The sequence below is a fragment of the Muntiacus reevesi genome, chromosome 11 (genome assembly GCF_963930625.1).
Source record: "Muntiacus reevesi chromosome 11, mMunRee1.1, whole genome shotgun sequence".
NCBI classification, from domain to species: Eukaryota; Metazoa; Chordata; class Mammalia; order Artiodactyla; family Cervidae; genus Muntiacus; species Muntiacus reevesi.
This window is the reverse complement of record NC_089259.1, coordinates 19,905,929-19,928,412: the sequence shown is the minus strand read 5'-3', so window position 1 is coordinate 19,928,412 and position 22,484 is coordinate 19,905,929. Positions and strand designations below refer to the sequence as shown.

At 49.4% G+C, this 22,484-nt stretch overlaps 1 protein-coding gene across 6 annotated transcripts in view; it reads left to right on the top strand.

The window, feature by feature from the left end:
* The window catches only part of ATP7B (ATPase copper transporting beta), a 77,466-nt gene that overhangs the window by 48,602 nt on the left and 6,380 nt on the right, over positions 1-22,484 (top strand). For 5 of the 6 annotated variants that reach the window (XM_065901828.1, XM_065901827.1, XM_065901829.1 and 2 more), the window contains 13 exons: positions 961-1,124; positions 3,044-3,205; positions 5,706-5,782; positions 6,511-6,682; positions 7,756-7,989; positions 8,648-8,739; positions 11,920-12,047; positions 12,150-12,304; positions 12,525-12,659; positions 15,902-16,096; positions 18,229-18,411; positions 20,186-20,354; positions 21,715-21,858. In XM_065901828.1, the coding sequence (XP_065757900.1) occupies positions 961-1,124; positions 3,044-3,205; positions 5,706-5,782; positions 6,511-6,682; positions 7,756-7,989; positions 8,648-8,739; positions 11,920-12,047; positions 12,150-12,304; positions 12,525-12,659; positions 15,902-16,096; positions 18,229-18,411; positions 20,186-20,354; positions 21,715-21,858 (2,010 nt within the window). The remainder of the gene's footprint in view (positions 1-960; positions 1,125-3,043; positions 3,206-5,705; positions 5,783-6,510; positions 6,683-7,755; positions 7,990-8,647; positions 8,740-11,919; positions 12,048-12,149; positions 12,305-12,524; positions 12,660-15,901; positions 16,097-18,228; positions 18,412-20,185; positions 20,355-21,714; positions 21,859-22,484) is intronic. The other variant, XM_065901826.1, reaches the window with a different exon arrangement.

Here is a 22,484-nt window from a genome sequence, read left to right as displayed (position 1 = left end):
TTCCTCACCTGAATCTATCATTTTATCCCTTATGACGTTCTTTCTAAAGCACATCATTCCTTTCATTTACTTGAATGAGGTTTCCCCCCCCTTAAACAATTTTGTTTCAAATGAAATTACATACTATTTTATTTTTTATTTATTTTTTTCACTCGGCGGAAGACAGGACCTCCCTCCCTTAAACTATTAATGAGCAATAGCGGTAGCAAGATAGTCCGTGGGATTTCTTTTACGTTCCTGAAAGCAATTGAAAATGGAAAAGGAGTAAGGAAAACCACTTTTGAAAATTATGTTTTTCTCCTGTGTATGAAAGTGGAGGAAAAAAGAACCTCCTTGGTGTAACAGCAGTTGCCAGCTGCAGACTCCGTCCCCTGCTTTGAGGTGTACATCCTCACCAGTGTCTCCTAGGACCCGACTCAAAGCTGCCCCTGCTGGGGTGACCCCCAGGGCGAACCCCAGACCCACTGAGCCAGAGTCTGTGCTTTCACCAGGTCCTCGGGTGATTCGTATGCCCAGTAATGTGTGAGGAGCGTGGTTCTAGAAAGGTGGCTCTCACGCTTGGCTGTCCATTAGAACCCCCAGGAGAGCCTTAACCTGCTTGCAGTGCAGGAGACGTAATGAGACTCAGGTGTGATCCCTGGGTGGGAAAGATCCCCTGGACGAGGGCCTGGCAACCCACTCCAGTATTCTTGCCTGGAGAATCCCATGGACAGAGGAGCCTGGCGGGATACAGTCCATGGGGTCGCAAAGAGGCAGACACGACTGAGTGCCTAACATGAAGGGCCAGGTACGATGACCGTTAGCGCTCCTCCCCAGGTGATCCTCACGCCCAGCCAAGTGTGAGCACCACTCTTCTAGAAACTTCTGGGGGCAGAGGTCTTCCTCTGCTGGCTTGTGTTGAGCTCATCATCTCGCAGAGGCCTGGCCCGGAGGGTTCCAGCTGTGTCCCGCTGGTTGCAGGGATCCTGTCCGTGCTGGTTTCCCTGATGGCGGGAAAGGCGGAGGTGAAGTACAACCCAGAAGTCATCCAGCCCCTGGAGATAGCAAAGCTCATCCAGGACCTGGGCTTTGAGGCAGCAGTGATGGAAGACTACAAGGGCTCGGATGGCGACCTCGAGCTGATGGTAAGCACGGTGGCTGGGCTGGAGCAGGGGGCTGGGCAGAGCAGGCCCAAGACGGCCTTCGGAGGCCTTCTGACTGCAGCCGGGGCTGCGAACAGGACGCTCGCCCATCTTGCTTATATCCTGTCGTTGTTGGGTTCTCCTTTGAAGCCAGTAACTAGGACCTGTTCATTTTGTGAAGGAGTGTCCTCTGTCAGAGAGAGTCATAGGGATGCATCCAGGGTTTCAGGAGGAGAGGAGGCAGTGGTGGGGGAGGAAGAGGGATTAGAGACAGCGGCTATCCTGAGCTTGGTGGTTTAAGGGAATCAAATCTGAACACGTCCCGTGAGGCCGGGAGGGTAGCTGGGAGGCCAGGGGGGTGTCCAGGCCATGGGATGTTAGCAAGCGAGGCAGCCAGCAGCCATCCCAGGGGGAGAGGCTCAGTTGTAGGCACAGAATGGATCTAGAAGGTGTCTGGTGACTAGATTGTCCCCAGGTGCTCAGTCTGGGATGAACGCCGGGGTGGTTGCTGTTCCCAGCGCTGCTGGAAGGCGCGGGACGGGGTAGGGGCACGGTTTCCTGTCTGCCCACTGTCACCAGCTGTATTCGTCAACAAATCATCGACGACAACAGATGGGTCTAGTATTTCACATATAGTGTGTTCACAAATACTTCTGTGCAAAGCTTCTTTTGTACAAATAGAGGGAGACTTAGAAGGAATCCATAAGCGTTGAGTAATGCTGTTTACCAAAGTGACTGCGTCTTTCTTCTTTGCTGTGTTTAGTCCCTGCTGTTAGTGGTGAGTAAATGTTTGAAGAACGAGTGCTGAGGACATGAGTGGCACGTTGAGCTCCTGACAAGTGGTGTTCATTGTAGAGCAAACCCTCCGCTCTGGCTGGGCCTCAGTGTGTGCAGAGGGGCCCAGTATAGCACTCGATGGGTTACAGCCGGAATCAGCCCTGGTGACAGGAGCAGGGCCCCTCTGAAAACCTCCAGGTCCAGAGGTGCTTGTCTCTACACAGACTACGGTGTGGGAAATCTAGAACAAAACTGTCATTTGGGGGGGCTTCCCTGGTGGTCCAGTGGTTAAGACTCCAAGCGTCCAATGCAGGTGGTAGGGGTTCCACCCCTGGGCGGGGAACTAAGATCCTACATGCTGTGTGGTGTGGCCAAAAAAAAAAAGACAGTGGGGAAGATGAAAACATTCTTTGGAACAATGTTTTGTTCTGTTTTAATTGCATGTTATTTTTTAAGACACTAAGTGATATCGATATTTGTATTGTCATTACGTGCTCAGGTATTTTATGTCTGTATTTAATTTGTTTTCTGGGAAGTGCTGACCATTGATTGAAGAAGTGAAATCACTTAGTCGTGTCCGACTCTTTGCAATTTCCTGGACTGTAGCCTACCAGGCTCCTCTGTCCATGGGATTTTCCAGGCAAGAATACTGAAGTGGGTTGCCATTTCCTTCTCCAAGGGATCTTTCCAACCCAGGGATTGAATCCCGGTCTCCCGCATTGTAGGCAGATGCTTTTACCATCTGAGCCACCAGGGAAGTGATACTCAGAAGAGTTAGTCATCTGGCTCACTTGACTTGGAATTCCTTTCTCACACTGGTGCACACAGCCTGGGGTGGCAGAAATGGATAACCAGGACAGGGCTGTGAAAGTCCGTTGTTAGCAGAGCTGGGAGTCAGGCCTCAGTCCTTGCATCTACTTAGTGATTGGTCTCCTGTACCTGAGGTAGGGAGGAACCACTGGTTATATTCCCTGAAGCCTCTCGGGAATGTCTGGGCTTAAAATCTTGTGCTGGGGGTTTGGAGGCTTGCACGTTGGGAAGAAGGACAGAGTTCTTGTGGCTGCCTGTTAATCAGCTCCCTGTATGCCTTTGATGGAGTCCTCTGGACCCTGGGTCAGTGGGATCTTTGTCATCCTTTGCTGCAGATCACGGGGATGACCTGCGCCTCCTGTGTTCACAACATAGAGTCCAAACTCAGGAAGACAGACGGCATCACCTACGCCTCTGTGGCTCTCGCCACCAGCAAAGCCCATGTGAAGTTTGATCCTGAAATTATTGGTCCGAGGGATATTGTCAAACTTATTGAGGTGAGTCATTCATCCAAAAAATTTTGCACCCACCTTTTTAAAAACAGTGATTTATAATCATCATAGAAAAATGAGCAAAATATGGCTAATTAAAAAAAAGAGAGAAGATCAGCTAGTATAATATATTGATAAAATCCTTCAGATTTTCCCATGGAAATAGGTGACTTATTTTAAAATAAACTACGAGGGTTTAGTAAATATCAGATAATCTGAGACTGAAAATCAGTGAAGTGGACTTCCCAGGTGACTCATTGCCAAAGAACCCACCCGCTAATCCAGGAGTTGCAAGAGATGTGTGTTTGATCCCTGGGTGGGGAAGATCCCCTGGAGAAGGAAAAGGCAGCTCCCTCCAGTATTCTTGCCTGGGAAATCCCATGGGCAGAGGAGCCTGGTGGGCTACAGTCCATGGGGTCTCAAAAGAGTTGTACACTATTTAACAACTAAACAACAAGAGAAAGAAAAAGACATGATTGTTTTAATTTCAAGTAGTCCCTGAGAAACAGCAGCATCACCAGGATTCCTGGTACATGGTGTTAAATTGACTAATTGTGAGAATTCCCTGGTAGTGCAGGGGTTAGGACTCTGTGCTTTCACTGAGGAGGGCCTGGCTGGGTTCAATCCCTGACTAGGAACTAAGATCCCACAAGCCATGCAACACAGCCAAAAAAAAAAAAAAAAAAGAAAATGACTGTTAGTAATTTTTAATATTATTTACACCTGTGCCAAGTATGTGCCGACGAAAGGACTATTGGTATTGGTAAGAGTTTCCCTGCGTTTGGGCCTTCTTTGCAGCAGGAGAGTTCAGTCATTTCTCCTTTAGAAAATTGCTCAACGCAGTTACATATACCTCCACCCCATTCTTTCCTCGCTTTGTCCACAGACATTCCATATCCTCTCCCAGGTCTGTGCTGTATCAGAGCGTCAGTGGTGATCTGGCTGGGCTGAGACAGTAAAAACTGAACCAGATGAACTCGTAACAACTAATGGTGAAGCTTAGCAGGGACTGTGGCTTATGAAATGAAACATTTCAGAGCAGGCTTTAAGTTGTGTTAAATTTTTCTTTGTGTGTGTGTGTGTGTAAGAGAGGTGTTGTCTGTTGTCTGGCCTAGCAGAGCTCTTTGACAAGCAAATACTGTTATTGCTGTTGATATAGTGCCTTAATCTTAGAGGTAGACAACTCAGCTTCTTTATCAGATGAGGAAGAGAGATCCCCCAGAGAGGTTCAGGGACTTAGATCCCCCGCACCCAGCTAAAGGTTGCAAGACCTGGTACTCAAACCCAGATCTTCCAGCTCCAAGCTCAGTGGGCATCCAGTTTCTGCCATGCCGCAGGTCTTATGGAACGGTGATGATAAGGCACTGGTGAGGGAGAAAGTTGACAGATGCAGTAATGATGGGGAGTGTTCAGGTGGAGCTTGGAGCGTATCTCCAATACCCTTCCTGTTTCTTTTTATTTATTTTAAAAGATAATTTATTTGGCAGCGCTGGGTGTTAATAGTGGCATGTGGGATCCCTTTTTTAGCTGCAGCGTGTGTAATCTTAGTTGTGGCATGTGGGATCTAGTTCCCTGAGCAGGGATTGAACCCAGGCCCTCTGCTTTGGGAGCTTGGAGTTTTAGCCCCTGGACCACCAGGGAAGGTCTCCCCCACTTCCTGTTTAGAACACCCTGCTGGCTTCTACCCAGCTCACTGTAGTTCCCTCCTTGTTTTTACTCGGGGAATATTGCCAATGTCTGGCCCCCATTCCTGCATCTCTGGGGCATCATTTCCTGATGTAACTAGGCCGGCATTAGTTGTGAAGGATTTGTCTTTAGATGGCCTTACATGCTCTTCCTCCTACTGTAACTTTTAATTTTTGCATAAAATCCCAACATCAGAGTCCCCAGGGCTCCTCTTTCTATTGTGCTGACTGACAGGACATTTCCTGACAGCTTTTTCTGTGTAATTTCATAAAGGGAATCAGAAATCTAGTGATCAGATCAAACAAGGCAGAGAAGGGTGGAAGAGAGGAGTGAGACAGCCAAAGACCTGGGCGAGATAATCCCTGAAAAAACCACAGATGCTGTTGGAGGCACGGTCTGCTCGGCAGGAGAGCCCGTGCTGGGGGTGGGGGACCTGTGACTGGATCCAGCACTTTTGATGATGCTGTGGCTTTGGTCGGGGGTGTGACCTCTGACCTGCAGTTTCATCCTGCAGGGAGCAGTGGCCGCTGCCCAACTCCCCAGCTGATACTGGGGAGTCTTTCACTCACAAATCCTAAGCTTGTAACTTGGCATCTGTAGCTCGGGTCAGGCTCAGTCACCTCCCAGCGTCCACTGCCTTTGCTGACAGAAGGAGCAGGCGTCACTGTGGACAGCATCTGTAGAGCGATGTGGGGACAGAAGTCATGAGTCCTCAAAGGCAGTTGTAGGTTAACCTCATTTCCAAAGATGTAAAGTGCTTTCTCCCGATGCCTGTTTTAACCAAGTGCCTTCTTTCTTGTTTCCTCCTTTTGATAACAAGGAAATTGGCTTTCGTGCCTCCCCGGCCCAGAGGATCCCCAACGCTCATCACTTGGACCACAAGGTGGAAATAAAGCAGTAGGTAGAACAGAAAGGATAAACCGTAGCTCTGCCGATGGGGCTAGTTCTCCCCGGACCTCCCTGCCTGATTCTGTGCTAATCGGGGTCCCTGTCACCTGTCACCACCCCCCTTCCCGCCGCCGCCTCCTACAGCACCTTCTGCTGAGTTAATCGCCTTTACCTCGTAATGTTAATCCTTTACAACAGTACTGTCCCTTGGTACCTTCTGCTATGATAGAAACGCTATATGTCTACATTGCCCAGTATGAAATGCAGCCACTGTGACTCAGGAAATACATTTTTAATTCCACTTCACTTTAATTTTAGTTTAAATAGCTACCTATGGCTGATGGCTAACAGATTGGATAACACTTAACGTGTGAGTTTTGAAGAAAGAACAGTAGCGGCCATAGTCTGAGGATGGTCAGCCTCTTTGGGGCTGAACTCTCAGCTTTTTCTGGGCCTTGGTTGCCTCACCTGTAGATTGGAGGTACCACTTCGGCCACGGGCAGACCAGGGCTACGTCTAAACATCCCTGGAGCATGCTTGCAGGGAGATGTAGACCTTTGATTTCCCCTCAGATGGCCAGTGTAGGGAGCGAGCACTGCTTTCACTGTAGCCCTTGGTAGTCTGTCGCAGACGTGGGGCAGAGGCAAGTCTCAAACCAGGTCCTCGGGAGGGGACCAGCCTGGAAGCCAGGGGACAGGTGGAGCCTGACCTGTCCATGTTGCTGCGTTGCTTTCCAGGTGGAAGAACTCTTTCCTGTGCAGCCTGGTGTTTGGCATCCCCGTCATGGGTTTAATGATCTATATGCTGATACCCAGCCATGAATCCCAGTCCTCGTTCCTGGACCACAACGTCATCCCAGGACTGTCCATCCTGAATCTCATCTTCTTTATCTTGTGCACCTTTGTCCAGGTGCGTATCGGGGGCTGGCAGGAGGCACACCTGCCTGGCACGCCTGCGTATGGCCAGCAGCTGCTGTCCTCTTAGCATGCTGTCAGTTGCTCCAAGTGCCTCTTCATTGCCTGTTTCCCCACCACCCAGCCTGTTGCTGATTTTTTTTCTATCTTACGGCTGACACTAAGGGCCTAACATGGGGGGACGAGAAAGGACCTGGCTTCACGGGCAGTTCACAGATGACCAGACTGCCCAGGAACAGAAGCCCCCTCGAGGCAAGGCTTGGTGATCCAATGTAGCACGTTTGCTTTTTTTCCGCTGAATTCACAGTTAGAAGCAGTAGCTGGACCTCCCTGGAGCTCTTGCTGCTCTTCCATATCTTGTCTAGAATGACCGAGACATCATTCTGGGAAATCATAACTTAAAGGGCACAGCCCTCGTGTTTTGTCTACCTTGGGGACCACATTCAGGAACTAGCTGTGTTTCTGGTGGGAGACATGCCTTCCATTTATTTTGGAATATAAAATAAAACTCCTGACTTAATATTAGGCTTAATACTAGAATATTAGAATTAATTCATATTAATTAGGACTGTCTGGAGGCAAGTATTTGTAGGCTGAGTTTGTTTTTTTCCAGATCTTCATTTGTGTAGGAAAAACACATTTACGTGCATATGTCTGTGTGTATCTGTATTCACATACGACAGACATAGGCCTTTTTTATAGCCGAAACAGGCTTATACTAGACACACTGATCTATAACTGGCTTTTTCATTCAACCACATACTGGGTACATCTCTCACACCAGCGGTCTCTTCAGGGACCGCATAGCACTGTGCCCAGTATGAACGCACCATGATCTGTTTCACCATCTTCACCATCCATGGACCTTTACGTGGTCGAATCCTCCGGGTCTTAAAGGTCTCGCATGGGCATCTACTCCTGTGACCAGAAGTCCTCTGAGTGAGGAAGTATATTTCATACATGTCAGTTCCGGAGGGCAAAGGGATGTCTACATCGTGGGTGAGCCCAGGGTATTTGCAGTCCCAAGAGGCCCCGTCACGACTGTCGCTCTCCCCCACCACCTTCCAGTTCCTCGGCGGCTGGTACTTCTACGTCCAGGCCTACAAATCTCTGAGACACGGGGTAGCCAACATGGACGTGCTCATCGTGCTTGCCACGAGCATCGCCTACGTCTACTCCCTCATCATCCTGGTGGTGGCCGTGGCCGAGAAGGCCGAGAGGAGCCCCGTGACCTTCTTTGACACGCCCCCCATGCTCTTTGTCTTCATTGCCCTGGGGCGGTGGCTGGAACACGTGGTGAAGGTAACTGCAGCCTCAGGTTAAAGGCAGAACTCTTCCCTCAGTAGCACAAACCTCAGCTCGTCTGAACACTGTGGTTAGAATTACTCATGCTACGCCGTCAAGGGCACGAAATGTGAAACCTACATATAATTAGGTGCCCTGGCCGCTAATCTCCAAACCAGTCGCTACTTCTAAAATCCCAGCTAATCTGGTTAATTATTAAAAGCCTTTGTTCAGGCACCTCGTGCAGTGGAAAGAACCCTGGCTTTCGGGTTAGAGGTCACATCGTCTCTTGGTAAATAACCGGACGTGTGGCTTCCTGGATTAGATATCCACATTCCCACTTCAGGGTTGTGCCGTTCTTACCACCCTTGTTCCAGATGCCAGTGCGTCCTGTAAGAGAATGGAACTTGGGTCCTAAAAAAATTAGAGCGAACCTAAAAGAAAACGGTACTGTTTCTTCCACCTGAAATGTAATCCACAGGACTTGGTGGCACCGAACCCTCCCCGGACAGTGGGTGAGACCAATCCTGAAAGCCTGCAGACGTGCGGAGGGGCTGTGTCAAGGGACAGCCTCTCCTTGCAGGGTCTTCTCTAACCCCAGCCTTGTGAGTGACGGCCTGGGTTTGCACAGCTCGCCTTACTGTCGCTCACACTTCACGTTCTGGTTGTCTCTTAGAGCAAAACCTCAGAAGCGCTCGCCAAACTCATGTCTCTGCAAGCCACGGAAGCCACCGTCGTGACCCTTGGTGAAGGCAACATGGTCATCAGGTAATCAGCACTGTCAGAAGTCCTTGATCAATTTATGTCAGCGTGTGTGCTGCGCGGCGTACACCCTTGGTGTGCAGGACGGGGCACACGACCTCGCGAGGGCCAGTGCTGCCACAGCAGAAAGATCCCACCTGTCAGTCCACTTCAGCAAGCAGAGCATTCACATGCCAAGATGAGCAAGGCTTCAAGGGGGTGTATGTGTGCTAGACGCCAAGTGAGAGGTACAGAGCAGTGTGTCTGGAACTTAGAAGGAGAAGGCTAGTGGTGGTCAAACAGAGCTCCCCAGAATGTGGTGCATGAGCTGGGTCTGCCTCGCGCGATTTGGAGGATTTAGACAGGCTAAGAGATATGCATTCAACTTGATACTGAGATAGGAGTTCAACTAGCCAAAGAATAAAAATGGGAAAAGTGTCTGTTTTTCTATAGAAGGTTAACTGCTAAGTCACTTCAGTCGTGTCTGACTCTTTGTGACCCTGTGGACTATAGCCCACCAGGCTCCTCTGTCAATAGGATTCTCCAGGCAAGAACTCTGGAGTGGGCTGCCATGCCCTCCTCCAGGGGATCTTCCCGACCTAGGGATCAAACCAGGAATTGAAACTGTGTCTCTTACACCTCCCACATTGGTAGACAGGTTCTTTATCAGTAGCACCACCTGGGAAGCCCTATGTATAAGGTTGGCAGATATTAAAAACAACAACGATTATTGTCATTATTGCTGGGACTTATAGCATTTACTGTTTGCCAGATGCTATACTCACATGTTTGTGTTTAACCAAAAGAGAAAAAAAAAGCCATTATGAGGAAGGAACTCCTAGTACTCTTATTGTACAGATGTGGACACTGAGGTTCAGGGAGGCTAAGCAACGGGCCCAGGGTCACACAGGTGTTAAGTAGTGGAATTAGGACAGAACCTACACTGTTGGTTCCAGAGCCCATGTTCTTTACAGTTACGTATACTGACTCTTGGGCTCCCCAGGTGGCACAGTGGTAAAGAATCTGCTTGCCAAGGCAGGAGCTGCGGGTTTGATCCCTGGGCCTGGATGATCCCCTGAAGGAGGAAATGGCAAGCAGCTCCAGTATTCTTGCAGAATTCCTTGGATGGAAGAGCCTGGAGGGTACAGTCCATGGGGTCACCAAGAGTCAGACATGACTGAGTGACTAAGCGTATGCACACACAAATTGAATCTTAAATCATATTTCATCAAATGGGCATTTTTACAGAAAAAGGCTTCTGTGTATCTTCAGTCAGCCTCATTTTAATGCTTATTTCTTGGCCTTCTTTGCATCCCAGAAACCGCTTTGGTCCCACCACTTTCCCTTTTAGCCTGTGATCTCACTTCTGACTTCAGGGAGATGCAGAACTTCTTCTGCAGGTTGCCTTCAGCTCCTATCTGGTTTCCTCATCTTGCAGTCTCTCAGGCCCCTCCAGCCTTCCTGGTTCCTCCACCGGTTTCTGAAATTGCTTTTGCCAGAGACATCAAATCATGTCCATGAAGCAAATCCCACCGTTGCTGTCATTTAATGCTCACGTCAGCCTCTCGCCAGCATTTCCCCTCCTTTTCTGTCCCTTTAAAACTTTTTCTTTTTTTTATTAAGCTATCGCCTACCTTCACTGAAGAATATGAATCCCAAGTGTAGGACGTGATGGATTTTACACATACTTGGCATTGATGTTCACAACGTCCGCATGTTCAATGCCGTGGGGTGGGTGCCCCCTCCTGTGGGCCCTTCCGCCTGCTCAGCCTCTCAAGATGGGGTGTCCCAGGGCCGAGGTCTCTCTTCCATCCACGCTCCTGGGGAAGCTCTTACCATTTCAGACTTTCGATTCTGTCTGTATTTTGACAGCTTCCCGGTTTGACTTCTAATCTCAGCTCAAATCCAGTTCTCCCTCCCTACTCTCTGACTCAATGGATATGAGTTTGTGTAAGCTCCTGGAGTTGGTGATGGACAGGGAGGCCTGGTCTGCTGCAGCCCATGGGGTCGCAAAGAGTTGGACACAACTGAGTGACTGAACTGAACTGAACTCTCCGGACTGGCCACATCTGTGTGGAAGTCAGGCGAGCATCTCTGGTTTACCATGTGAGACCACAGACCTCATCTCCTCTCCTCTTCCCCTCCTTCTGTAGCTGCTTTCTCATAGGCATCTCCATCTCATTAAACACCTTCTCATCCACCCAGCCGCTCAACCTGAAACTAATAGCTCATGCTTGCTTTTCTTAGGCGTTTAGCACATCCACACGTCTTTCTAACATCTTGTGCCCCCAAAGCTCCTGGGTCTCTCTTCCCTCCACCTTCAGCCCAGGCCATCTTTCGCTTGGGAGGCTTCCACAGCCTGACTCCTCTCTCAGCTTCTGTTGTTGCCCCTACAGCCCATTCTTATGCAGCAGCCAGAGACATGACTTGAAAATGTGAATGGGTGTCACTTTCCCACTAAAAACCTCACGTCCAAAGCCCACACTTTACAAGACCCGACATGGTCCGGGTTCTGTCTGCTTCACTTAAACCCCTCCAGTCCTGCCTGCAGCCTTCCTGTTTCTCAAAGGCCCCTCCCATCCTTCCGTAGGGCTTTGTGTTAGCTGCTCTTTCTCTCCTAAATTTTCTTGTCTTAGTTGCTGTACACAGGATCTAAAGTTGCAGTATGTGAACTCTTAGTTGCGGCATGTGGGATCTAGTTCCCTGACCGGGGATCGAACCCAGCCCCCCTGCACTGGGAGGGTGGAGTCAGCCACTGGACCACCAGGGAGGTCCCTCTCCCTTGAGTTTTCTTTTCTTGTATGTTGGGTCCTCTTGTCATCCAGCTGAAATGTCATCTTCAAATGAAACCTGTCCTCTTCCCTCCTCCTCCCCCACTGCTGAAAACAGCCCTCCAGTCACCTTGCTGTCAGCATAGCACTTGTTTAAGTCTTGGAACTATCTTGCTGGTCTGTTTACTACATGGAATTGACTTCATGAGGGTTGGGACTTGGCTGTCCTGCTCACAGCCATCTCCCCAGGGACTAGGACAGTGCCTGGCACTAAGCAGCCACACAGTATTGATTCAGTCTGTACACAGTAGATAAAGTGATGACCTCTGCTCGGAGTAAAGCCAGCGGAGTGTCCAGAACCCGACCTGGGTGACATGCCAGGGGGGCGGGCTCCCACACGTGGCCCCGAGTGTAACCTGAGTGGCTTCTGTTGCAGGGAGGAGCAGGTGCCCATGGAGCTGGTGCAACGAGGTGACATCATCAAGGTGGTCCCCGGGGGCAAGTTTCCCGTGGACGGGAAAGTCCTAGAAGGCAACACCATGGCTGACGAGTCCCTCATCACAGGTGCGGACTCGGTCCCTTTTGGGTGGGCGTCAGCGCCCTGCCTGGGCCCTGGGGACACCGATCGGGCTCCTCACGTAATGTTGGTCTCTTCCCCACCTCTAGGAGAGGCCATGCCCGTCACCAAGAAGCCTGGAAGCATGGTAATCGCCGGGTCCATGAACGCCCATGGCTCTGTGCTCATCACCGCCACCCACGTGGGCAATGACACCACCTTGGCCCAGATTGTGAAGCTAGTGGAAGAGGCCCAGATGTCCAAGGTACTGAAGGAATTTTAAAAGCAGTATAACTTCAGCTCCCTGCTTTTAGAAATTATTCCAAGAGTCCCATGGAATCAGGCAGATTTTATGGACTTAGAGAGATTGACTAATAACTGTAGTTGATGAGGGAGCTAGGAATCCCAGCCCCTTGTCCTCCCGTGGCCTGTCTATTTCTTCAGAGATTGTAACTTCCCGCGATCTTGGTGTTTTATTTCCCTAGGCACCCATTCAGCAACTGGCTGACCGGTTTAGTGGATATTTTGTCCCATTTATCATCATCATTTCAACTGTGACGTTGGTGGTATGGATTGTAATCGGTTTTATCGATTTTGGTGTTGTTCAGAAATACTTTCCTGTAAGTTGAATGCTGTGGGCCGTGTGGTTGTTGTGTTTTAAATAATCAATTGCCATTAATACTGTTTTTTTCATGTCTTAGATTGATTGGGCTTTAATTCCCCATCACAACTTATTTGTTTGCTTCGCTTATTGGCAGCAAAACCTCAGCCAGGGTGGGACAATCAATCAGTCACTCAACTCCTGCAGGGTTTTTTTTATCCACTAAAGACATCTTTTACTTTCTGATAATTTCAAACACTGTCAGCTCTCAGTTGTAATGCTTAAAGCATTTGCATTTTTGCACTGTTGGCCACTTTTGAGGTTATGAAGCACACATCGTAGAAGACAGGTCACATCAGTCACGATTTTAGTTATTGTTTTTGTTGTTAGTTACTCAGTCGTGTCTGACTCTGCAACCCCGTGGACTACAGCATGCCAGGCTTCCCTGTCCTTCACCATCTCCCAGAGTTTTCATGCAGTTTCAATAGCATGATAATATTCTTTAACCATTTTTAAGAAAAATATATTTTTGGCTGGCTGTGTCCATATAAATCTAACCTTGCAGCTTCCCGATAATAGCTTCCCGAATAAAGCTAATAGCTTTTTGATAATTATTTAGCATTACATATGAAACAATGGAATATACATTTTTGAGCTTAAAAAGTGGAAGAATACTATCTTCGGAAATACAATTTTATTAAATTTCAAAAAATTACAAAAAGTTTCTGCTTCAAGGACTACCCTGGTGGTCCAGTGGTTAAGACTCGGCGCTTCCACTGCAGGGGGCATGGGTTCGACCCCTGGTCAGGGAACTGAGGTCTTGTATGCTGCGTAGCATCACCAAAGAAAAAAAAAACTTTTTCTGGTTTGGAAATGAGTATGTACATTTGTGATTCCCAATTGGGGGTGATTTTGGTTGACAGTGTCTGAAGATGTTTTTGGTTGTCATGACTAAGGTAGGGGGCTACTGGCATTTAATAAATAGAGGCCAGGACTGCAAGGAAGAGGCCAGGAGCAGCCAACGGTGCACAGGACAAGCCCCCACAGCGAAGAATTATCTGGCCCCAAATGTCAGTAGTGCTGAGTTTGAGAAACCTTGATAGACAGAAAAAGCTGATGGCCCACTGGGAGTAACATTTGATAACTGCCCAGTAAGTGGAACAACACTTTCCCTTATTTTTTAAAATATCTCAGACTTAGCCCAGTCTAATATATATTTTGCCTTAGAGCCATAAAATAAGAAACTGTAAGTACAGAATGAATATTTAAAAAAATTTTTTTATCTATAGAGGCATATCATATATTCTTGGGTGCACGTCATTCACTTAGATGTCATTTCGTCCCTCACATTTCCTTGCTTAAAATGAAAGATGTCCAAGTTAGATACTTTCTGACATTTAAGATTTCTGTACTTATAAGAGAAGCCTCTGACTGTATTCCTAGAACTTCTTACCAGTGGTTATTATGGCACATGACCGCCAGAAATTCTGGCTTTTGTGGGAGAGCATCTTGTTGGCACGTGGCTGTGGGAAACTCAGTCCTGAACAACTTGGAATGGGTGGCTTCCTGCTGATCCCTGCCTTTCTGTCTTAACTTTCGCTTCTTTTGTTTTTATTTGCGATATCAGGGAGGATGCTGGCACCGGAGGTACTATATGTTCCTTTAAGACATTGTTGTTACTCTGCACTGTGAAAATCATTTGTAGGGACAGGGTTCATGTTCCCCTCCAGAAGTGCACCCCACCTCCCTCAGAATGCCAGGTGTGATTTTGACAAGAATCCCTGGCTTTAAAAAAGCACCCATCTTTACCTCTCAAACATCACATGATGGGTTAAACAGCATGCCCTTCTACCTAAATCAAACTGTTTCTGTGAAAATTGAATGATCTTTATTAATGTATCTTATTTTAGAATCCAACCTTTCAAAGACTAGATTGAAGCTGAAGAAATGGTGGTCTGTATTCTCTATTTAGAAAATACACATTTGACTGTAATTAAGTGACTATAACATCTCTCCATTGTTCACCCCTGCCACTAGCCATTTTGAAAGATAAACTGAGATCACTCAAGATGTTAGATTGCAGATAATCATACCGATGTGTGTCACCAGGTAATTGGGAAGGAGACCTGTATTTTTTCTTTTTTTTTTTTGGTTTGGGATTTATGAAGGAAACAGTGGTGAAAAATAGAAGAAAATAAAGATGGCTCCAAACCCCTATACTTTGGTGAACATCTTTGCAGGATTGTTGAAGGGCTGTGTAGAGATATAGGCAGATAATTTTGCACTAATTAAATAACACATACCATTTTGTGCTTGTTTTTTTAAGTCAGCAACGTTACTGATATCTTTCCATGTCAATAAGTATATGTGTACATCATCATTTTAACATCCACATAATACTCCATTATGCACCCTGTACCTACAATTAAATCAATCCCCTATTGATTGTTCCGTTTTTTGCCTTTATGAAAAAACACTGTGAGAAATATCCTCATATCTGTTCCCACGTGTTTATTACCTTTGAGTCAATTCCCTGGAAATCTATAATGTTTTAAAGCTTTCATAATAATAATAATAGAATAATAATGATAATATAATTGTTATAATTTCTCAGAAGCTTCTCTTCCTATGGCAGGTGTGGTCTTATGTACATTTATATTTATATGTATTTATGTGTGGTGTTGTTTTAGTCACTAAGTCATGTCCGACTTTTGTGGCCCCATGGACTGTATATAATCTCATTTAATCCTTACAAAAACCTGAGAGATGGGCATTGTCATCTCCATTTTGTATGTGAGGAAGCTGAAACACACCGTCAGGGCCATGACATGGACCCGCATGGTCCAATTCTAGAGTCTGTGTTCTTCCCCTGTTGGGGATTTTTGTGTAATTCTCTCCTCTCATAATGCCTTTCCCTGAAGACCAGGTTGGAAAGGTGGGATGTGGAGCAGTAATGTGACCCATGCGATAGCACGCGTCCTGAGCCCAGCACCATCCAGCCATCTAAGAACTCCCAACTGCGCTGGGATGCGCTTTTTTATTTTTTTAATGAGTTTTATTGGAAGATAGTTGATTTACAGTGTTGTGCTGGCTTCTACTGAACAGCAAAGTGCATCAGTAACACATACACACACATATTCCACTCTCTTTTAGATACTGTTCCCATAGAGGTCATTACAGAGTGAGTAGCTCTTTCGTGATCAGAGTTCTGTGTGATGCCTCCCAACTCTCACCCTGCCTCCGTCTCTTCCCTCTCGTCAGGCCCCCAGCAAGGGGATCTCCCAGGCAGAGGTGGTCCTGCGGTTCGCCTTCCAGACGTCCATCACGGTGCTCTGCATCGCCTGCCCCTGCTCTCTGGGCCTGGCCACGCCCACGGCCGTCATGGTGGGCACCGGCGTGGCCGCCCAGAATGGCATCCTCATCAAGGGAGGCAAGCCCCTGGAGATGGCCCACAAGGTCGGCTCCCCCCGCTCCCTTCAGAGTCTCGGGTGGGGTGATTTTGTAGTTGTCCACTGTGCAATTTTTTTTTTAAATTAGTCCTAGTGAAAACAGTCCTTGTTTAAATTTTGTATTCAAATTTGAATTTGAAAATGAGAAAAACCTGAAAGAAGGCTCGTTGCTGCTACTACTGCTGCTGCTAAGTCGCTTCAGTCGTGTCCGACTCTGTGCGACCCCGTAGACGGCAGCCCACCAGGCTCCCCCGTCCCTGGGATTCTCCAGGCAAGAACACTGGAGTAGGTTGCCATTTCCTTCTCCAATGCATGAAAGTGAAAGTGAAGTTGCTCAGTCATGTCTGACTCTTAGCGACCCCATGGACTACAGCCTTACCAGGCTCCTCCATCCATGGGATTTTCCAGGCAAGAGTACTGGAGTGGGTTGCTATTGCCTTCTCCCGAGGGCTCGTTAAGCCCTGCTAATTAAGTAAAACAGAAGCCATGACTCACTGGGGTTGATGTAGGGACTGCAGCAGCTCACGGTTAAAGGACTGAATGCTGTATAAATAATCTCAGCAACAGCACGGAGGCGGGTGCTGGCTCTGTCCATTTTACAGGTGAGGAAAGTGCAGCGGCCTTGCCAGGGGGCCTGCCAGAAAAGTGCAGGGGCCTTGCCAGGGGGCCTGCAGCTCAGACATGCTGAGCCAGGCGCACGGCCAGGTGGTTGGGCTCCGGGAAGGGTCCCAGGATCTGGGGATGGAGAAGCGGGCAGCAATATCTATGAAGAATCTCCCTTCAGCCGGCAACCCCAGCCTTCGGTCCTCCCTTTATTTCTTCGCTGTCTGTTGAGTGTTTACTGTGTGTGGGTCCCGTGCCGGGCCCCAGCTCTCAAGCACTTTATAGTCTAGTGAGACAGACAGACCTGGGGCAGGTAAACTGCAGGTGCCATGTAGAGCGTGAGCTGCCGTGAGGACTGTATGAGGGGCCTGACTGTAGACTTGTGTGTGTTGGATAGGACAGGGGTTGATACAGGTGGTCAGGGAAGGTCTGAGACCTGCCAGTTGACAGCACTGGAAGGGTGTCTGGCCGTGGGACCAGCACATGGAAGGGACCTGGGAGGTCGCGATGCCCGGTCCCAGACTCCAGAGGACGGGAGACCGTGACTGTTTCCCCATCATTGTGTCCCCAGCATCTTGCCCAGAGCCTGACACGTGGAGATCACCCCACAGTTATTTTCTGAAGAAATAAATGAGGACAATCATGGAGTGAGAGACTGACAGGAGATAAAGCTATTGAGGGAGGAAGCAGGTGGAGAGAGGGGCCTTGAAGAGCTTAACCAAACAACGGGGTGAAGCGGGGTCTAGCACCTGCATGATCGCAGGCTGGGAAGATCCTCCTGGCGGCCTAGTGGGGGCTGGAATAAAAGCCGGCCAGAATGGTTGAGGGAAGACCCATTAATGGTGTTGAAGTCAGAAACAAGAAGGGGATTCTGTTGTTTGCTAAATGGGGGACAGCCGAGCCTGCAGGACGCAGTCTGAGCAGAGCAAGGGCCGACCTTGTCCAGGGTCCGGGGATGGTGGACTCGGGCCATCTGAGTGCAGTAGCCGAGAATGGCCAAGCCCAGACCCGTAGAGACCAGCTCAAGGCTGCTGCTGACCGAGGGGCGTGGGCCCTCAGGCTGGCTCCATGGTTACTTGTAATTATGGCCGGGGAACACTCCCTTCCTTTCTTGAACGTGGAGCTGGAGAATGCTGTTCTCCGTGGGCTTTTGCACTGATGCAGGCCAGAAAAAGAGTGCTTGGCCCGGCAGACAGGGTGGACAGGGAGAAGGGCAGGCCCCCAGGGTCGCCCTCCTGACGTGGCACCAGGAGAGGTCTGCATGGTGTTACTGTCTGGGGAGGGGACCATACCGCCTCCCGTTACATCAGAGTGAGAGCTTCTGTGGAGCTTTTTGAGAACTGGCCAGAGAGGGAGCTAAGTTTTTTGCAGCAGGAGAGGTTAACCCTTGGGATGGGCGTAGAGGATTCTGTTACAGGGTGTGCAGGAGTGTTGTTGCCTGCTCAGGGTGGGTCGGGTGAAGTTCTGCCTTGAGCTTGTGAGAGCTCTGAGAGCCCCATCTGCGTTTGGTCACTGAGATGTGGTTGTTTCTGGCAGATAAAGACCGTGATGTTCGACAAAACCGGCACGATTACCCACGGGGTCCCCAAAGTCTCGCGGGTCCTCCTGCTCGTGGACGTGGCCACTCTGCCCCTGCGGAAGGTGCTCGCTGTGGTGGGGACCGCGGAGGCCAGCAGCGAGCACCCCCTCGGCCTGGCGGTCACCAGGTACTGTAAAGAGGTAGGTGGGTTGGGCGTCGCTGGGGCTCCCCACTCCCACCAGCTGCCCCGAAAGACTTGCAGCGCCTTCCTCCACACACGCCTTTCCTCCTCGCTGCCCCTGGCCCCCCGAGCTGGGTGCTTCTGGCAGGGGGCCTTAGCGTGTGTATTAAAAGTGATTGGCTCAGATGGTAAAGAATCCGCCTATGATGCAAAAAAATTTAGGTTCAATTCTTGGGTCGGGAAAATCCCCTGGAGAAGGGAATGGCAACGCACTCCACTAGTCTTGCCTGGAGAATCCCATGGACAGAGGAGCCTGGCGGGCTACTGTCCCTGGGGTCACAAAGGGTTGGACACGACTGAGTGACTCACACTTTCGCTTTGGTGTGTGTGGTCTGAGCAGGGCCCCCCGGAGCAGGTGGGGGTGCAGCTCACAGCAGCAGGTCCCTTGTCACGTCTCCAGATGATCAGAAAGCAGGTCAGTGTGCAGGGTCATTCATTAGGCATTCCCTGAGCTTCGGCGCTCAGGACAGTAAGAATTAATAAGATTCGAACTCTGCCTGCTGGGAGCTGAGGGTCGAGTGAGGAAGGCAGACATACGGATTCAGCCCTTTATGAGCATTTTGTGCAAAAGGACACAAAAATGGATGGGGTGTTGGGGCGAGGGCAGGAGAAGTCCACTCCCCGGGGGATGCCTGGGATGGAGGTGAAGCAGCAGAAGTGACCAGAGGCCTGTGGGCTGTTGGCACAGTTAGTGACAGGCCATCACCCTTGATCTCTCCAGATGAAAGGGCCAGGTGAGCGTTCTCTGTTTTCAGTCTGAACATGGAGGCCCCAGGGGTGTGCTGGAAAATTGCCCCAAACAACATATAAACTGTCTGAGTGGTACAATCACCAGTAAATGTCGAAGGGTGGCATGGATGCCTTGAGGAAAAGCTGACAACTCTTCCCGGACAGGGAGTCTTCCAGAACTCTCATGTCGTGTTGCGTCCTTTGTGTAGGGCGTGGCTGTTTCCCCTTTCCACCTCCTGATGTTTCAGGAATGATTCTGCTCACCCCAGGCATCCCTTCTGTTCTCTTACCTGAATAAGCCCAGGTCCTCCTTTCTCCTGCCATGTTGCCCCTTCCCCCCAGGGTCTGTGCATGGGCAGTTACCTCAGAAGAGTTAGTTACTACTTACCTATTCTGTCGTTTTTATGAAATTATTTTTAGCATAAAAATAAAATCTTGCCCACTTTGGCACCTTCAGCCCTGCTGCCCCCAACCTTTAATTGGAAGTGTTTGACATGCATGGCCTTTCTCCTTTCTGGACCGCATCCTGTCCAGGATGCCTAGGCATCCAGACTGTAGGAGAGAATTTGTTGTACAGTCGCTCAGTCGTGTCCGACTCTTTGCGACCCCGTGGACTGCAGCACACCAGGCTTCCCTGTCCATCACCAACTCCTGGAGCTTGCTCAAACTCATGTCCATTGAGTCAGTGATGCCATCCAACCATCTCTTCCTCTGTTGTCCTCTTCTCCTCCTGCCTTCTGTCTTTCCCAGCATCAGGCTCTCTTCCAGTGAGTCGGCTCTTCACATCAGGTGGCCAAAGTTGAGGCTGTTTTAAGCATCTGGGTCAGATGAGAGAAAAAGAGCTGCTGGCTTGAGTCCCTCTCTCTGCCTTTCCGGGAAGTTCTCCCACCGTGCCTCCCTTAATTCCCAGCAGCTGCTGCTCTCCCCGCTGCCCTCACCCCACCCCTGTCCTGCCTCCCTCTCAACTCACCCCTGTTCTCTGCTTCCTCTCCCCGCACCCCCAGGAACTCGGCACAGAGACACTGGGGTGCTGCACGGACTTCCAGGCGGTGCCCGGCTGTGGAATCAGCTGCAAAGTCAGCAGCGTGGAGAGCATCCTCACCCAGGGCGAGCGCCCACAGGGCCCACCGACTGCTCACCTGAACAGAGTCGGCAGTGACCCCGCAGAAACAGGTATCCTTGGCCTCGGTCTCCACTGCTCTGTCTGCCGGGGGCTGGGTACAACCACAGAGGGCACCATGCCAGGCTCACCCCGAGGCTCCTGCCTGCGGAAGGGTTGGCTCGGGGCTGGTGTGCTGCCCGTCTGCCTCCCAGGGCAGCCTGCAGCTTCTATCGTGTCCTCTGATGTGGCTCGATACTAATGGCAGATGAAAGCAGCGTATGACTTAAATTCACAGAGTTCACTTTTTGTTGTTATTCAGTTGCTCAGTCGTGTCCAACTCTGCGACCCCATGGACTGCAGCATGCCAGCTTCCCTGTCCTGCACCATCTCCTGGAGTTTGCTCAAACTCATGTCCATTGAGTGGGTGATGCTATCCAACCATCTCATCCTCTGTCGTCCCCTTCTTCTCCTGCCCTCAATCTTTCCCAGCATCAGGGTCTTTTCCAAGGAGCCGGGGTTTGCTTACCTGCCCCCTAATCTTGAGTCTCCTCTTTCTTATCCCAGGCCAGTCTTACTTCTCGGCAGCTACAGGGTAGACGGATGGGAGTCCTTTTGTTCTTGCTGACCAGGAAACCTCCTCGTGGTCGGCTCTGATGGGATCTGACGTATGTAGAAAGCTAGCAGCAGTCAGGGACAGAGGATGGACATGGTCTGCCTAAGGAAGAATGGACACTGGATGGGCAGCTGCTTTTTGAATAATGGCCCTGGTTATTTAAAGAGTGGCTTGCCAGCCATCAACATGAGTGGAACCAAAGCCTCCAACCAAAAAAACCCAGGTTGAGTTTCGCTCTTAAGTATATTAGTTAAATATTGATTTAGATTTTATTGTCACCCACCTTCCAGCAGTTTAAAGCCCCTGATGACCTTTCCTCTGCCTTCCAGGGACCTGCCTGTCAGTGTCGTCTGAGTTAGAGGTGACAGGTGCAAGGCTCACCTGACCTTTTAGGAGGTGTCGCCTCACAGCGTTTCACGCACATGGGCTGGTGGTTGGCTGGTTCACCTTGTGTCGTCTGTACTGAGCCAGAGATGAGTCTCGTCAATTCTTGCTTTTGGTGCTGAATACATAATTAACTGCTCTAATCCCTGTAGAAACAGTAGCAGACACCTCTAAAGGCCAGTGGGTACACTGCACAGTATTTAATGTGTTTGTAACACCTTCACACACTTTAATTCACACCACGGTTCTGCATGCTCATTATCCTTTTCTCCCCCCTGGTCCTTCAATGCTGGTGTCGAGAGGTGTTCTCCAGGTTGTGGTTTTTCCAGAACCAACAAGTGGACATTCTGCGACGAGAAGGATCCCGTGGTCTTTAGTGCCTTCTCACGGTGACCGTGGGCTCTGTGGGAATAATCGCACCCTCTTTCGAGCAGACGCGGCCACGCAGACCTTCTCGGTGCTGATCGGAAACCGGGAATGGATGAGGCGCAACGGCCTGACCGTCACCAGCGACGTCCGCGACGCCATGACCGACCACGAGACGAAGGGCCAGACGGCCATCCTGGTGGCCATCGACGGTACCGCCCCGCTCCCCTGCCCTCTGCTCTCAAGGGAAGCTGGAGATATCAGGCAGAAATAGTCTTCCTTTTAAAAAAAAAAGTTCCTCTCTGTTATTTTTAGTTCTATTTTCTTCTTCTTCTGAGTCCTTTAAACCCACCACCCCTTCAGCTTAAGAGCTGGAATTGACTCATTAAAAATGCCTCTTACCCACCTTCATCCTCGAGTCTCCATCACACTGCAGCTCTCACACGCCTTCCTGTGTCAGTCTCTAGAGTCGCTAAAAAAAAAAAAAAAACTCTACACAAGTGTTTTCTGTAGGAAGAAACAGAAAGGAAGGATGGATTTTCTAGCTGTTTGGGCATTTGTCACATTTGTTGTATTACTGCTAACAGTTATTGAGTTATGAGTCAAGCACTCCACAAAGCAATAGATGTTCCTTAGAAAAAATGTGGAAAATTCCGAGGACTTTGGGAAAAAATGGGATATCCCTCATTATCCCACCAGAGAGCCACTGTCAATTTTCTGATAGTCCTTCCAGACCTTATTGTGCATCTGGGAATGTTAAATTTTAAAAAGCAAAAGCAAAACTGTGTGTCCTGTTATATGATCTGGCGTTTTGTGTTGGCCCGTGACATGGTGTTAT